Consider the following 18,503-nt stretch of genomic DNA (forward strand, 5'->3'; position numbering starts at 1 on the left):
ACAATAGTGATAAAATCTGCATGTTATTGGTACAGAGACAGACAGATTGATCAATGGGATAGAACGAAAGACCCAGAAATAAAACCCCGCACTTTTGGACACTTGATCTTTGACAAAGAAACCAAAACTGTACAATGGAAAACAGAAAGCATCTTCAATAAATGGTGCTGGTCTAACTGGCTGTCTGTATGTAGAAAAATGAAAAGAGATCCATATTTGTCACTCTGCACAAAGTTAAAGTCCAAGTAGATCAAGGATCTCAACATAAAACTAGATACACTGAATCAAATAGAGGAGAAAGAGGGAAAGAGCCTTGAACTCATGGAAGGGGGATTTCTTAAACAGAACTCAAATGTCTCAGGCTCAAAGATTAAGAATTGATAAATGGCACTTCATGAAGTTGAAAAGCCTCTATAAGACATAGGACACCGTCGATAGGACAAATCGGCAGCCTACAGATCAGAAAAAAAAGAAAAGTCACTAACCCTACATTTGGTAGAGGGCTAATACCCAAAATATATAAAGAACTCAAGAAGCTAATCTCCAAAAATCCAAACAACCCAATCAAAAAATGGGGTATAGAACCAAACAGAGGATTCTCAACAGAAGAATCTTGAATGGCTGAGAAGCACACATAGAAATGTTCAAAGTCCTTAGTGATCAGGAAAATGCAAATCAAGATGACCCTGAGAATCCATCTTTCACCAATCTGAATGGCTAAGCTCAAAAAGTCAGGTGAGAATACATGTTGGTGAAGATGTGGAGAAAGATGGACACTCCTCCATTGCTGGTGGGATTACAAACTGGCACACCCACTCTGGAAATCAATCTGGAGATTACTCAGAAAATTGAAAATAGATCTATCTGAAGTCCCAGCATTACCACTCCTGGGCATATTCCCAAAAGATTCCCCACCATGCCACAGGGGCACATGATCCACTATATTCATAGCAGCCTTATTTGTGATATACAGAAGCTGGAATCAGCCCACAATGAAAGAATGGATAAGGAAAATGCGGTTCACTTATACAATAGAATATTATTCAGCTATTAAGAACTAGGACATCATGCATTTTTAGGCAAATGGATGGAACTAGAAAATATCATCCTAAGTGAGGTATCTCAGACCCAAAAAGATATTCATGGTACGTACTCACTGATAAGTGGTATAGCCAAAAAAAAAAAAAAAAAAAAAAAAAAATACAGAATATCCAGGATAGAAACCACAGAACTCAAGAAGGTTAACAAGCCAAAGGGTCCAAGTGAGGATACTTCAATCCCACCTGGGAGGGAGGGACCTGGGTGGGAGAAAAGAGGGGGAGGAGCAAAAAGGGAACATGATTAGTTATTGGAGAGAGAACAAGAGTGAAGCCCCAGGGGCCAGCAGAATGAATGGAAACATACAACCTCGAGAGGTGGGAGGTGAGGGGACCCCTAGAATGTACCAGAGACCTGGGAGGTGAGAGACTCTCAGGACTCAAAGGGAGGGACCTCAGATGAAATACCCAATAGCGGAAAGAGGGAACATGTAGAGCCCACCTCCAGTAGAAAGTCAGGGCATCAAGTGGAGGGATGGGGTTGCCATCCCACAGTCAAAAACTCTGACCCAGAATTTTTCTGTCTAAAGGAACTGCAGGAACAAAGATGGGAGAAACTGAGGGAAAAGAGGTCCAGTGATGGGCCTAAATTAGACTCCATCTCAAGGGGAGGCTTCTAGGCCTGACATTATTACTGATGCTATGGCGTGCTTACAGTCAGGAGCCTAGCATGGCTGCCCTAGGAGAGGCCCAACAAGCAGCTGACTGAGACAGATGCAGATATTTACACCCAACCCGTGGCCTGAAGTCTGGGACCCCTGTGGTTGAACTAGCGAAAGGCTGGAAGAAGTTGAGGAGTGTAACTCCATAGGAAGACCAGTATTCTCAACTAACCTAGATCCCGGAGATCTCTCAGACACTGAGCCACCAACCAGGCATCATACACCAGCTGGTCCGAGGCCCCTGACACATATACAGCAGAGGACTGCCTTGTTTGGGCTCAGTGAAAGAAGACGCACCTAACGCTTGAGAGACTTGAGGCCATAGGGAGTGGGGAGGTCTGGAGGGGTGTGTCTGTGTGTGCTTGGATGGTGTGGGGACATCCTCTTGGAAAAGGTGGGGGGGAGGAACGGGATGAGGAACTATCAGAGGGCAGGATGGAAGGGTATAAAGACTGGAATTTTAGGACTGAAGCAAGTCATTGTAAAACGTCTAAGTTACTGTTGTGCGTAATTATAAAATGCCTTGGATATTGTGTATTTTAGCATTTTCATAATACTATCTCTGATCATCCTAAGTAATTAACATTTTGAAAATTCAAAAAGCAGAGAAACTAAGCCATTAAGTAACAGTGAATGTCCCTAAGTGAATCCTTTATGTAGCTAGCTCATTAGAAACTCTGGTCACCACTTAGGAAGAAACTCTCAGACAGTAAGTCATACCATGTTACAACGTATTTGAAATGTATTATTCTAAATCCTATTTTTTTTTTTTACTATTCTCAGGAGAGCTGTATTTTTTATTTCATTTGGTAGAAAAGTAGTTAGAAGGGGAGAACTGGTTTCCCGCTTCACTCTGAGGACTGAGGTCTGAAGATGTTATGGTCACCAGAACGATCATCTACGGAAGAGCCTTAGAATAGAGAAAAGCGATTTCATTCTCATAAACTATTAAATAAATAATTAGATAAGCGAATAGCTCTCACCTGGGGCCGTCACTTCAGAAGTGATTTTTCTGTGGCATACATTGCAGCCAGGTGGGGGCTGTTCTGGCACATTGTCCCACGGAAGCATGAATGCTGTCTACCGTATGCTTCATAAAGCTGGAAGAAGAAATCTTAAGTGTTTTGCTGTAATGATCCCATTAGAGGACATGCATTTAACACGATTGAAACATGAGACTGTGTATCCCTCATTGAAGCATCACATGACGAGTGTAAATTCTGTTTCTATGGATCAGCTGAAAGTAAATTTGTTTTAAATCAGAAAAAACTTTACTTATTTATTTGTTTCAAAAATGCAACATGATGTCCAGTGTTACAGACCCTTGGTTTTCTGCCCCTCTTTGCTCTGTGGCCCCCTCTTTCCTCTGACTTCACTCTGCTCTGGAGGCTTTTGCAGCATAGTTTTTATTCATGTATGAAACCTATGTTCTGGTACTTGATGCATATTGGAAATCACTTTACATCTTTCATTAAAAAAAGTTTGGATAGTCTTTCCATTTAGGATCCAGGAATTTGTTTAAAACCTGACGGTTATACTGCATTTGAACCAAAAGGCTATTGGTTTGTGGAATTTCCTTTAACTAGAAACATGTATGAGTCTGTGGTTTTACTGTTTTCACAGTTTTATACTATCTGCTTGTTTTCATTTTAAAGGGTAGAGAATTTACCATTAATTTCCATATTTTATAAGGAGCTAACATTTTCTTCATTCCTTAATTTTTTTTTTCAGTTGAAAGAGACAAGGACTTTTCTCATCAGAGAAGGCATTACAAAGAATTTCGATTTGATCTGACCCAAATTCCACATGGAGAAGCAGTTACAGCAGCTGAGTTCCGGGTTTATAAGGACAAGAGCAACCACCGATTTGAAAATGAAACAATTAAGATTAGCATATATCAGATCATCAAGGAATACACAAATAGGTACCAACTTTATATTGACTATCCTAATAAGACTGAATTTTAGTTAAAAAAGCCATTGACAACTTTTATAACATTGGGAGATTCTGAGCCAGGTAAAGAACACTGAAAAGTAAGAGTGAGGAGCAGGTGAAATGGTTCGGCAGCTGAGAGCTCTCTGTCTTGTACAGGACCATAATTTGGCTCCCAGTGCCCTTGCCAGGCAACCCACAACCACCTCTTAAGTCTAACTCTGGGGAATCTTCTGACACCTGATATGCATGGGCGTGCAAACACACACATATATACATGAATAAAATTTGAAAATAAGTCTAAAGATGAAAAGAAACGAATAATATTAGGAATTCCCCCTACATTTAATGTAATTTTCTACTATTGACCACTCTGTGTATGAAATGACACCATTTCTTTCTCTATGTTCTTTCTTTTTTTCTTTTTTTTAAGTTTCATTTTGTCAATTTGCCTTTCAGTCAAGAAAATTTGTATTTTATTATACTATTACAAAATCTTATATAAAGTTATTTAAATAGCATAAAGTTCTATAAATGAGAAAAGAACTGGGTTGTTAGGTAAGGGTGGGATATTATGGAACTAGTTATGTGTATTTTGAATTCTTTCTAAAAGGATTTGAGAACTGCGTGAGAACAGGTGATAGATGGAAATATTCAATGTCTGAAAGTGATAATGGATTTATGCAAATGAATCACCAAGTATGAACCATATGTAGAAGGACCTTAATCAAGTTCTCTGACCTTTAATCTAACACAGAAATCGTTTACTGAGTCGTCTTGGTGGCTATTAGTTACCTTTGCTGAGCAGTTGACTTGTTATAGCCAGATGGCCTTCATTTGCCTGTAGCTTCCATTGATGACATCACAGCTTTCTTCTGGTGAACTTCTAAACTCTTAAGGTTCTGTGTTTAGTCTCTTTACTTTGATAACTCCCAGCATTTAGGATTTTCTTGATGCTCCAATTGTAATATTTCCCAAAGAACATTTTATTAGTCTCTCACCATATTCAATGAAGATAAAACAAAATAAAACAAAACAAACCAAAAAAACACAAACAAAACAAGACAACAACAACAACAAAAACATTTCCCAAAAAACATTAGTCTCTCACCATATTCAATGAAGATAAAACAAAACAAAAAAACCTCCCAAAACCCAAACAAAACAACAACAAAAACAGGTCAAATACCTTTGTTCAACAACTTGTAGAAGGCTCATGATGCAAAACAGAAAGTCACATGGTTAAAAATGTCTCAAGGGTAAAAAAAAAAAAAAAAAAAAAAAAAAAAAAAAAAAACAGTGTTTAGCTAGCCTTCTTTAAAATTATTTGTTAACTGAGTTTTAGATTGTAGCACTTATTAATACTCACGGAACACCAATTAAGGAAGACCACTTTAGTAAATTTTGCTCTATATGCATTGCCATTTTAAAAGAACTAATAAGAAGTCAGAAAGACCTGTGTCACTTTCTTGACAGTAATTGTTGGCCATAGGTGAGATGTATAGTGGGGCTTTTGATTATTGTTTTATGTTGTTGTTCTTGTAGCTACAATGTCTTGTATATAGTCCAGGCTAGTTTAGAACTTACAGGTCTTATGTGTCTGCCTATCAAGCGTTGAAATTTCAAGTGGGGCCCATAATGTCTAGCTAGGGGTTCTACTTACAAAATGGAGGCACAGGACCTGCATATATAATGAGTCCTATAAAACATCAATTTGCCTTAAATAATGGTATTAATTTAAATACCTTTCAAAGCTAAGTAATAATTGAAAATAGTATTTTGAGCATTACTTAATATTTCTACAACTATAATTTTATTTTGCTTATAAATATATTTTCCTACAGTGGAAGGAAAGATGTTGTTAACATTTCTTTTTATCCCTGGTTCTACTAAGCTGTTTGATCTGAATTAATATTTTGACATCACTATTATTTATAAAGGGAGTCTTGTGTATTTTAATGGACATTAAGTTGTTCTTGGTTATTTAGCATCTTAAGTCCCTTTCAAAAGAATCTTTGATACATCTGGTAATTCTCATTCATTATATTTTGATTGAATCCAAATATAATTTTTATATTGACTAAAATAAAAAGACACCTTATCCAGGTCCTGCTACAGTTTTGAGGTTAAATGCTCCTTAAAGACCCATATGTTAAAGGTGTGATCTTCAGCAGGGAACTGTTGAAGATCTCCAGGTGCTCCAGACCTCTAAAAGGTGATAGGAGCTTTGTTAGAGATCCTTAGTCAGTTGGGGGTTTATGGCCTCCTAAGTAGGACTTTGACCCAGTGTTTATCCACGCATTACCTCATGGCTTTATTCAGCCACAGAACTCTACCACAATGCGTTCCTCCATACTAGACTGGAATTGATAAAAGCCACAAATCCAAATACCCTTTTCATTTATATATCTATTGTTTTAAGTGTTTCATTGTAGTAATGAAAAGTCGACCAATACAAGCCCATTATTCTTTGTGTTTATGATGATTTTGCACGTACATATGAAGAGAAACACGAAGAGAAAGAGAAAAAGAGATGGTCATAGAAAGAGAAAGGGACAGAAGGAAATAACTTCATACTGTACACATGCTACATACGATTCCCAACTGCTCCTCAGTAAGAATGAATGTCAAAACATTAGGATTTAAAGTAAGTTTTTCTTGTATTTCTTAAGCTATGGAAAGATTTTCCCCAGTGAAAGTTAAGAACTAATCTTTTCTCTTTATTTATTTCATTGAATTTTTTTTGTGCTAATTTGACCTTGGTTTTATGAGACAAGAACTAAGGTAAAAAAAAATTTCCAGGGTATATGATCACAGTTAAAAGAAAGAATTGCAATACAAAAAGAGTAATTTTAAAACTTAAGTAAATCTTCAAAATAATTTTCTGTATGTAGCTTCTCATATATATATATTTACATACATACACACATCTGCATATATATACATACTGTTTCTTAGATAGCTAAGATAGAGGTAGGAAAAGAAATAGTTATTTCTTATATTTTCAAAATGTATGTCACCCTCAAAGCTTTTATTAAGAGAACTGTAATTTTTAAAAAAGATTCATTTATTTTATCTGTATTAGTACACTGTGGCTGTCTTCAGACACACCAGAATGGAGTTTCAGATCCCATTACAGATGGTTGTGAGTCACCATATGATTGTTGGGAATTGAACTCAGAACCCCTGGAAGAACAGTCAGTGCTCTTAACTGCTGAGCCATCTCTCCATCTTAGAACTGTGAACTTTTAATGTAGTATTCACAGGAAAACGCAGAAGCAGTTGAGACTCTTACAGATTGGACTTTTTGGTTCTGAGCATTTAATAGCACATATGCATTATCTCATATGGGAGCTCTCTGTACCTAAGGTCTTCATGTGTGTGCTTGGGGAAACTTTGCTATCACTCAGACTGATGTTTGGAAATTTTTTATGTTCGAGACTCAGCTGATCTGTTAGCCAGCTAGCCTGTGGACCTATCAGTGTTAAGTAGTCACACTGAAGTGGTTAGAGCCACAATGTCACCTACCTCCCCACATCTCTATACCCTATAGCTCTTTACATCATAAATTTTATTCCTACCGTCTCTTACATTTCTGATTTATGCTTGTGCACATTTAAATGTGTGCAATTTAGAGAAGTGTTCTGATGGGCATCCAAGTCTTTATTTTTCCTGCTAAAGAGGTAACACATTTTTCTATCATTTCATTTATTTTAATCGTTTTATATAAAACCAACAACTCCAAATCTCATATAGAACGTACCGCTCTTCAGTCACACCTCATATATTGACATTATTGAGAAATGAGGTTTCCACCCTATTAAATTTTCCAGATCATGCAGCTGAGCGCCACACGCACGCTTTTGTTGAGCAAGCACAGAGGTCCTAAGGCGGAGTAAATAAGATCTCAAAAGCTCATAGCCCCGGGGACATGGGATGGAGACAGCTCGCCTCACACAGACTTTAATAACGATAATACAATGTGCTAAGAACTATGACGTAAGCATCCGCTAAGTGTTGCGGAAGTGTGAATGAAGGGAAATGAGTTCTTCATGTGGGTGGGGGAGGGGCTCCAGCGGAGGGCTCCCGGGCTTACCGTGCGGGGTGTGTAGGAACTTTCACTAGGCAGATGAAGGGATAAATTTTAACTTTAAACTACTATACATTCAAATGTTAAAAGGCCTAAATAAGTTATTAATAAAATCATATTATACAAACAAAATGGTCAACAGCGACTTAGGTCGTGATGATGTACTTAGCAGACACAGGTGTCTGGTGCTGTTCTGAAGTGCTACATTTGAATTAAAAATTACACACACACACACACACACACACACACACACACACGCACGCACGCACGCACGCACGCACAAGAACCTTTTCGGAGTGTCATGTTCTATTGGGCATACATTTCTGTACTCCACTGCACAAACATTCTAGGCTAGACTGCCCGATGTCACTAGCCGCCTTCACGCCTTGGTGTGTTTAGCTTGGCTGTCATCATTTCAGCTCACAGCTTCCAATTCACACCATTCACTCCCCGCCTTTGCTTCTTTAAGACTTGGGATTCTTCTGTGGACATCCTTCCAAATAAACGCATGGTGACCGTTTCTGCACTGGAACAGTTCCTGGCCTCATGATTGTAGCGGAGCAGAGGACTCTCGAAGGAGACTGAGTTGATTCTGCTAGCGCAGTCCAGCAGTCAGGCACAGCTTCCATTTCCTGCTACACAGGGATCAAGCTTTATTCTACCAGCGGCTCGCAACTGGGGTCACATGGCTCCCTAGGGAACTTTTAGTAATGTCAGATTGTACTTTTGGTTGTCACATCGATGAGGATGGTGTGGGATCTGTGTGTATACTGCAGGCATTGAATGTGTGGTTATGCTGAGTTTGTATAGTGGGTCATGCTAAACCTTTTTTTTTTTTTTTTTTTTTTTTTTTGACTGACATTTCAAATGTTATCCCCTTTCCTGGTTTCCCCTCTGGAATTCTCTTATTCTATCCCTCCCTCTGTCTTTTTGAGAGTGCTCCCCTACCCACTCCCTTCCACCTCCTCATCCCTGGCATTCCTCTACACTGGGGCATCAGGCCTTCACAGGACCAAGGACCTCTCCTCCTCCATTTGATGCCCAATTAGGCCATCCTCTGCTACATATGCGGCTGGAGCCATGGGTCCCTCCATGTGTACTCTTTGGTGGATGGTTTAGTCTCTGGGAGCTCTGGGGTGTCTGGTTGGTTGATACTGTTGATCCAGTGTATCTTCTTTAACCAACAAAGAATGATCTGACCCCAAGTGCTCATCTTGTCCCAATATTTAAAATATGGCACAGAATCAGATATTCTGGAATACTGTTACTCATGATTTTCAGAATTTTAGAAACCCATGTTTGTTTTGTATGAAATAGCAAGGGTCATCTAAAAACATACACAATCTAAACTTTAACTTTCCCCCATGGGTTTATTTAAATTTTGAGATTATAATATAATAAATATTATTTTCTCTTCCCTTTTCTCCCTTCAAGCCCTCCCATATTCTCCTCCTGCTGTGTTTCAAGCTCATGGCATTTTCATTATAGTTATATGCATATATGTACATATAGCACACATATAAATTGTATTTAATATATATTATATATAATATTGTAACAAAATATAAATATATAAGAACACAAAATTTATACATAAATATATATATAATACATATAATTGCATATGATATATTCCTAAATACAACCTACCATATATATATTTATATATATACCTATATACAACCTACTCAGTGTGTATGCTTTCAGACTGACTATTTGGTATTGGGTAACCAACTGTGATATTTTTCCCGTGAAAAATGACTTCTCCCACTCTTTGCTTAACTAGTTGCTTGTTCTTTGTGTAGGGTTGAGGTTACTGGGGTTTCCCCCATCCTCGTTGGCACATCCATTTGTGGCATCCTTGTTTAGGCAGTCAAATCGGTGAGACTTTATGGAAGTAGCTTCTGGCATTACAGCATCTCACACAAACTCCATGGTCCTCCTTGATCTGTGGATCCTCTCTTCTGCTGTGCTTCTTGCGTCTTAAGTGCTAGAGTGTCTTATAGATGTATTCACTGGGGACTGGGCAAACTTCTAACTTTAATAGAAAGTTCGGAAACTATAATTCATTATTGTGACATGTTTAGTAAACAAGCTCAGTGCTAGACTAATTCCTTGGGAGTGTGGTGGCAATATTTATGTGATGAGACAGATGAGGACTTTTTGTATTGATAATTGATTATCTTCTGACCCAGTAATTTTCTTCTGTCTTAAACTGTGATACACATGTCATGTAAGCAAATTATTATTTTTCTAGAATTGTTATGTTATTCAAAGAAAAATAGTCATGAAAGAAGATGACAGAATCTCATTTCAAGAAAGGCTGGGCCGTGTGGAGATGTGACTGTGCCTTGTAGAGATGAAACAGAACAGGGGATGTCCTAGCAGTTTCTCCAAGCTCTTCTTGGCCACACTCCGTGTTAATCTAAAATGTCCCGTAGTGTCGTGTGTTTGAATATTTATCCTCTAGCTGGTAGAGTTGTTTTGCTATAATATGAAATCTTTATTCTGAAAGTTTCTTTTGATCACAGTGCTATATCACTGCAATGAAAACTCTGTCCAAGACACAGGGGGTCCAAAAATCTTACACCCCTACTTTAGGTTGAAAATATTAAGTGAAATGTGCGTTAATCGCATTGAGAAGAAAGCAAGAAAATATATTATCCACAAGTATGTCATCCAGCACCCTTCATAGAACAATGCAGCAAAATGCAAATGGAGATGCTGTCTATTGCAAGGACAAAAGAATGCACTAATGAAAGCAGCACAGATGTTACCATAATTACTGTAAGTGTTGACGATCAAAAGTAAACATATTAGCTTATTCCCCATCTCTTGTCAAGGGAGTTGATTCATAAAGAAGTTTTGTATTTGAATTACGAGTGTAGTCCCATGAAGAGATAACAGTACACACTGGTTCTAAAAGATATTCAATATCATGTATCCAGCTCTATCTTGTGTTAACATAGTAGACACTTTGTCTTATGCATAAGTATTTAAATGCATCATATAAGCAACAATATTTAATCATTTAATGGAGAACCTCTCCTACTTGTTTCTGTTGCTCTATAGACCGCCCCCCACAATTATATGCCATTTTTCGTCTTCAGTTCTGTCACTTTTTCAGTCACTTCTCAGTCAATCTAAAATCTATTAATGTTTCCTGATAGCCTCACTGTATGGATCTTATAGATACGCTTTCTTTCTTCCTGCTTTCCTCAGTACTAATATATTAGTGAACTCTCTGTTTCACACGGGAAGTCTTTAATTCACTGAGTGTATGGATTCCTTGAAGTTGCTACAGCTAACTAGTAAAAATGTGGAATACCTTAAAATAAGAATCCTCTTTCAAAGTACTGGCACAGTGCTTGAGCTCTTGACTAGCATGCTTGAGGTCCTAAGTTCGATCCCCAGGAAAAAAGTCAAATGTAACAGGTCTATTGTATACTCTTTATGGAAAATGATAAGGCTTTTAAAAACTATTCTTAGCGATAAAAGTTTTTTTGTAGAGAAATTTTATAATCCACAGAAACTCACCCCTCATTTTGTGTAGACTTAGAGAGAGTTTATTTTAAATTACAATTGTGAATGTAAGTCACAGAATGGTGCCATTGTATTAGTTGAAAATAGACTTTATTACAGTAAAGTAAATGTCTGAAGGTAATGTGGAAGTTTTTATATAAAAAGGAAAAGAGAAACAAAAGAAATTATCAGAGTAAAACAGTTTTGTTCTAGAATAGAAAAATATGCTGATACCTATGAAGTCAGTTAACTGTCTAAACTCTTCAGAGGTGAACTAGAATGCATGGTTTTTGAAACCATCCTTTTTAAAATTTGTCTGGTGCTTTGCAATGCAGACATTTAGAGCTTACATACATTAGAACACATTAGAAAGATTTGTGACTTGACCTTAGACGATTTTTTTAATGGAAAGGTGATGCAATACAGTTTTAAAATAATAGAAAATATCTCCTAAATGGTTACCTACAGAACTTTGTTAATGTAACCTATCAAAATACCCCTTTGAAAACTTGAGTTTGGACCCTCAAACCCAATGTCAAAAAATAAAAAGCCAGGCGAGGTGTTGCACAGCAGCATTCTCAGGGCTGAGGAGCAGAAACAGGAGCATCCCTGGATCACCCTGGCCAGCTCCCTAGAATAAGTGATCTCTAGGCTCAGGAGATAGCACATCTCAAAAGCAGCATAAAGAGTGAGTGAGGAAAGTACGTGCTTTCAAGTTTTGGTCTCCAAATGCAATGCACATACACTTACTTGTACATATGTATATAAACATTTGCACAGGCACACACCATACATGCAAAGCTACCTCTTTTCAAGTGCTTCAGTGATTGGGACACACTATATTATATTTCCAGAAGGAACAATCTTGAAAGCTGTGTAGCTTTTGAGTCTTTCCAAGACGCAGTGACTTGTGTTTAAGAAGTAAGTAGAGTGGCTAGTTATAAAGGTCACAACCTAAGAGATGACGATCAAAGACCTTAAAACTAAGAGGAATCCTGTTCTTTTTAATATTTTACTTATTCTATGTATTTTATAGCGGGGAAAGGAATTGATTGGTGATGTCTAGTGTGAACAAATGAAATGGGTTCTATGCCACTCTTGCTGTCTTATACTTCCTGCTCACCATAAGCCTGCATCAGACTTCAGAGTGTCTGCAGCTTTTCCCTGCTAAGCAATTTGAATACTTATACTGCAATATTTGGTGCCTAGATGATATGATTGCTCTATTCACTTATTTTCCTCTCTCTGGCTACTCAGTGAGTAGTATACACCAAGTAAAATCGACGAAATGACTATGAAGTGCCTAAACTATTGATTTGGAGTTTCACTTCCACTTTGTTAGAAATGAAGTAATTTTTAATTTTTCTAAACTAATCTCTGTGTATATAAATTGAAAATTCGTGCATTTTCGAGACTTCTTTGAAGAGACATCATGGAGTTCAGTTCAGCATAGCTTTTCTTTTCTTCCTCTGCAACATGCTCTTTAATAAAAGGATTCAAAACAGTAGAAAAGCTCATTTAAAAATGATACTTGTGTGTTCTTTATGTTGGCAGACTTTTAGTGCTTTACAGTGATTAATTTGAGCCCCCCTTTCATTAATGTAAAGTGACACCTTAGAGATAAAGTTCCAGGACCAAGCAACATTTAACTCGCAGCAGTAGAAGAGTTTAAATGTTCCCCAGTTTAACAAACGTATGTTCATAAACCTAATAGCACAACTAAGAGTTGACATATACTCACAAATGCTAATGATCATGACATTGTTGAGATTGTTCTAGTGCCTAGGCATTCCCGTTCACTGCCATGACTGTTCCAAGGGAACATAGACTCACAGGAGGAGGACACGTGTGTCACTGTGGGCTGTGTCTCTTCACTCACGAGATTTGCCTCTTCATGGAGTGGTACACTTAATGACTCCTTCTTGACTTCACTACCCTCAAAACTATTATATGGAAAATATAAAGTACAAATCAATTATCGGAAAACAGATGCTGATACCTCCCCTGCCTGTGCTCCTCTGAGAGCCCGCCTTCTTCCAAATTGGAGCAGCTACTTTTATTTCTGTCTTGATTCATTTGAGTTCTTTTCCTTTTTTTCTTCCTTTGTTAAGGGATACATACTTACAGATGTTTGTTGGAGTGATCCCTGATGACCAGGGACCAAATTAAGACCATTAAGTTAGCATGGAATGACAATGAGAAACAGAAAGATAGAAATGACTTTCAGATAGTCTTAATAAGTCACGGGTTTGGGTTGGGAGCAATGGATGTTTTACTGCTTGTCATTGGAGTCACCGGCTTCCTGTTCTTTAATTAAACTCCTGTTACTTTTAAAGTGCCTTTAAAATATTTTCACTTTCGTATGAGAAATTATGACCTTTGTTCAAACCTTTAATTTATTTTTCATTCCTTTCTCCTTAGGGATGCAGACCTTTTTCTGCTAGATACAAGGAAGACACAAGCTTTAGATGTGGGTTGGCTTGTCTTTGATATCACTGTGACCAGCAATCACTGGGTGATTAATCCACAGAACAATTTGGGCTTACAGCTCTGTGCAGAGACGGGGGATGGTAAGTCCCGACCTGAATGTTTCTAATGGGGCTTTGCTTAGACCCATGGCCTGTTGTGTTATTTAATAGCTTTATTACCTCTGTACAAGGCAACACATTCCTCAGGATAAACGAACACACAGAGTTGTATTCATCTTCTATACATTGTCTGGCTTTGGGCATGGGTGGGAAGCATAGGTGCTATTTTTGCTCTCAGGAGATTTTTCAGCCTGGTGTTAAAAGTCGTATATGGAAATTAGTAACATTTCTGCAATATAACAACAGGAAAAGTAGTGTGCACCTAGGGTTGTAGTTTTTTATGTCTGGACATATGTCTAAAAGGAAAAAGTCCATTGGATGCAGTCGGGAAACAGAAGAACTGGCAATAACGAATACAAGGAAGGAGAGAGGGTACTGATGGAGGAAGGGTCACGAGAAAAGTCACACAGTGTAATGTCAGGGGCTTGTTAACGTGCTGTGATATTTGGTCAAAGATCATTGTTCTAGTATGACCCAGCGAAGGGGTCACCTTCGGAACCTCAGGCAGAATTCTACTTTATCTGCACGCGTCTTCACTGAGGACCTACTATGTGCTGTGTACTTCGATGGCAGTGAGCAAAGGCAGAAGTGGCTTCCCGACGTTTACCGTGGGTGAGACCCAAGGTGATGAGCCTGCTACGGTGTGGGGGAAGAATGTAGTGAGCGGGACTGAGCTGTACTTCAAAAGACAAGTAAGACACAGTTGGTGGGAGACATTGTGGGGATGGAGTTTTCAAACAAACTGAAAAGCCTCTTTAGACTCTACAGAAACAACACTGGCTTAAGCAAGTAAGGGCAGGGGAGCCTAACTCATCTTCTCAGACCCTTGTCAGCTCTTGGTCACCTAGAGTCCAAACACTATGACTTAAACCTGCACTTTTCAGCTACTCGAAATTGTATTTGTCATGACAGAAAGGTCACTTAATCAATAGTATGTTAGTATGTCTTGTAATTATTAAACGTTTTAGAATACCCTATGTGGTTATCTACTATCTCATGACCTACCTCTTTCTAATGTTATAGGTAGGTTCAGAAAGCATGGGGTTCAAAGTGCTTATTGAGCAAATGACAGCCTTATTAAAGCATCACTGCCCTTCATTTCTGCCAGAACCAGGCACAGGACATTGCATTTAGAATGTGACTCACTTAGATTTGTTTGTTGTAGTAGACTGCACACTTAAACCCAATTAGTGTCTGTCTGTCTGGGGTCTTTCCACAGAAGTAACAGCTGCATGCGCTAAAATTTCCTGATGATCCCGTTTCTCCTGTAACCTGCTTCATAGCTGTCTGTGACACCATAAACAATGTTATGACTCCAAGGATTCTATCTATGGAATGAGGTTGACAGTCACAAATTAAATATGTCACAAGGTTCATCAAGCAAATGTTTCATGTGCCACCAAATCCTTATCTTAAAAAAAGGTTCTTATTGGAAGGGTTGTTAGGTGAAGTCTTGGACTCTTCTGCCCCAAGTACAAACTTTTCCACAGATTTTTCATTTGTGATACTAAATTTAAAAATTCTGTGAGTGATTCAATTAGGTTGCATTGTAGGATGTTTTCTACTTCTGGGCTTGAAATTATTGTTGAAAACCATCAGGTTTATGCATCATAAATGCAAACTGCGGAAAGATGTGTTTAAATGAGTTTCCAATAATTCTTACAATCTTAGACTACTGTCCACTTATGACCAGAAATGTGACCGGGAGATCAGCTTGGTGGGGGTGGAGTCATTGTTTCTTACTTGGTATGTGGCCCCAAAGGAGAAGAAATTAAATTAGTGGTGTGTACTTGTCCCACTGTTCTCCCAGGGGACACGCCTGAAATGTCTAACTAAACAAATCAGGCATCTGTGAAACATGATCAGCTTGTTTGCTTCCTTTAACTTCTTCCCCTCCCTCCTCTTACTGCACACTCAGTTTTTGAAGGTTTACTCTCCCTCTACCATGTTCCCCTACCACTGCCTTTCTATTTCTTTCACTATTTATACAATTTAATTTCGTTTTACTGTTGATTTTTTTCTCCAAGAACTCGATTTTTTCATTTACTTAATTATTTATTTATTTAATTTTGTAATTATATTTATGTACAGAAAACTTAGTGTACATTTAACCCAGTTTAGTGGCGAGTTCTTTAGCCTTTGCCTTTTCCAGCTTGGCCATGTGAGCCACAGACTTAGGACCCAGAACGTTGCCTCCCCAGTGGCAGCGGATCTTGTCATATCTGTCATTATAAGTGGTTCAGTCTCTGGAAGGCCTCTTGGGTTCAGGTCAGTTGTATTGGTTGCTGGAAAGCTCTTGAAGGACAGTTATGTTAGCCTCCTGTCTGCAAGCAAAACGCAGCATCATTAACAGTGTCAGGGATTGGTTCTTGCCTTTATATATTGAGTTTCTAATTTTCCCTGATTTATTTTTCTTATATTTTATGAGTAATTATACCTTAAGACTATTAAAGTGTTTATCATTTAAGCCTAAAATAAGCTAGCATTATCCTCTTTTCAAATACTTCAAATTTTTTGAATTTAAGTTTCGGGTTGGATCCTACCTTCTGTGCTTTTCAAGATTTCTATAGTAGTAAATTTGAAGATATTAAAATAGTCAAATGTGCCAGGCTAGCTTTCCTTTTGTGCTCAAGTCTGTTTGAAAACACTTGATTTTTATAATAACGAAAGCCAGAAAGGGAAGATTTATTCAATGTGACCACAGTGGGAAGAGGGACAAAGATATCCAGTGACTCCTGCCCACTTCAGCCTATCTTTGGGGTCTTGGCATAAGAATCAGGTTTCATTTGGGAACAAGACATAACACTTGGTGAAGCAGGACCACTAGGTGTGTGGTCACCTGCCCAGGGCTGTCTCAGAGCTAAGTTTCTTTTCTGAAGTTATTCTCTACTTCAAGATCCTCTGACACATTCCTGCTCTGGCTCCAGCCCCTTCTTCTTTCAGTTGGAGATTTTTGTTTTTGTTTTTTGTTTGTTTGTTTTAATTCTCATTTCTTCCTATCTATTCTTTTAACAGTATGGCAGCCAAAGAGGGACACAATGGTCTCTTTAGATGTAGATCTTACATTAGTTCCCCCCTCCCCCAATCAGATTAGACATGTTTCCTAACTCTGAAGTGAACTATGCCTGCGCCTGGTGCCTGGAGAGATGGCTCAGCAGTTTGTTTGCCACAACCCACATGATAGTCTATAACTCTAGTTTTGGGGGATCTGATGTCCTCTTCTGTGTATTCCATTCATGTGGTACATGAACCTGCATGCAAGCAAACCAACAATACACACAAAACCGAAAATAAACAAGTCTTGAAAGACATGTGCCTCCGTCTGAAGCATGAACAGAATATAAGTAGATATCAACATTAGAACATAGTTCTAGTTAGTAGTGTCTAACTACTAACTAGTTAGTTAGACTTTTCCCGCATCAGAAGCATGTGTGCACAAGTCCTTGGCTGAACCATCTTGTTAGTTTGATACAGGGTCTCTCAATGAAGTTGAAGTTGCCTGGAAACATAAGATTCTGCTTCAACTTTCCCAGTGCTGAGATGGCAGGAAAAACGTTTCCATGTCCAACACGACTTCTTGTCAGTTCTAGTAACTTCTTGCCTTGTGTCTGACTAGTATTCACAAAGACTTAGCAGGGACTAACTCTCTGGTAGCTTCTGTTCTATGGTCCCTCATAGTTGGGACCAGATTTGTTCTTAACCAGAAATGAGGCTTTCATGATCTTGGGAAACTGAGGACCCTATGGGTACCTTAGTTTTAATCATTGCAGTCTTATAGCAAATGTACAGGTGACATTATTTTCTTATAAGCAGAAATAAGCAAGCCTTTCAGCTCTTCACAGTTTTTGCTCATTCCCAATGAAGGTGTGTGTTCTCAAGGTTCTCAAGTAAGTTTTTTTTTTTTTTTTTTTTCATTTTCTCCTATAAAGAAAACTGAGAAACAGGAAATTACTTAAAAAAGAGGCAGCAGACCACTTTTGATTTGCAACACTGGATTGTGAATGTACTTTTTAAGTAAAATCCTGTTTTATTGGGGTCTGGACTTTATATCCCATTGACCTCAAATATATTAGGTCCTCAATGGGGTGTTCCTCTTGCCTCCACTTCAGGTATGTTGGGATTACAGAAATATGTCACTACCCCATGTGTATGTGGTGTTGGATTAGACTTCAGGCTTTCCTACATGCTAGACAATCACTCTACCACTGGCTGACATCTACACCCCTGGCTTTGGGGTAGGGTCTTAAGAAACAGAGGTGAAGAGAGATGGAGAATTTTGGGGCTGTGAAGAGTAGCCACACAAACTAGAGGGGTAATTTATTCCTGGAAGAAGTCAGTGTCATGGTATCAGGAATTGTGAATTGTGTATCTCTCATTTACAATCGTATCTACCATGCTTGGCACAGTGCAGGACAGACGTATTTAAACAAAACAATACGATACAGAAACTGTCTTGAGGGTTAGGGAAGTGACTCTGGGTATGCCAGAGCCGATGGCCCGACTTCAGTCCCCAAGGCCCCACGCGGTCGAAGGAATGAATTGATTCTTGCTAGCTATCTTCTAACCCCCATGAATGTGTGATGGTATGCACAGCCCCCCCAAACGTATACAT

General features: G+C 38.4%; 1 protein-coding gene across 2 annotated transcripts in view; it reads left to right on the top strand.

Moving 5' to 3' along the window:
• Positions 1–18,503, top strand: part of BMP5 (bone morphogenetic protein 5) — a gene marked incomplete at both ends in the record, with an annotated part of 123,438 nt that overhangs the window by 51,896 nt on the left and 53,039 nt on the right. For both annotated transcript variants that reach the window (XM_080934271.1, XM_080934272.1), the window contains 2 exons: positions 3,491–3,683; positions 13,725–13,873. In XM_080934271.1, coding sequence (XP_080790397.1) covers positions 3,491–3,683; positions 13,725–13,873 — 342 coding nt within the window. The remainder of the gene's footprint in view (positions 1–3,490; positions 3,684–13,724; positions 13,874–18,503) is intronic.

The sequence above is a fragment of the Micromys minutus genome (genome assembly GCF_963924665.1).
Source record: "Micromys minutus genome assembly, chromosome: 21".
Classification (NCBI taxonomy): Eukaryota; Metazoa; Chordata; class Mammalia; order Rodentia; family Muridae; genus Micromys; species Micromys minutus.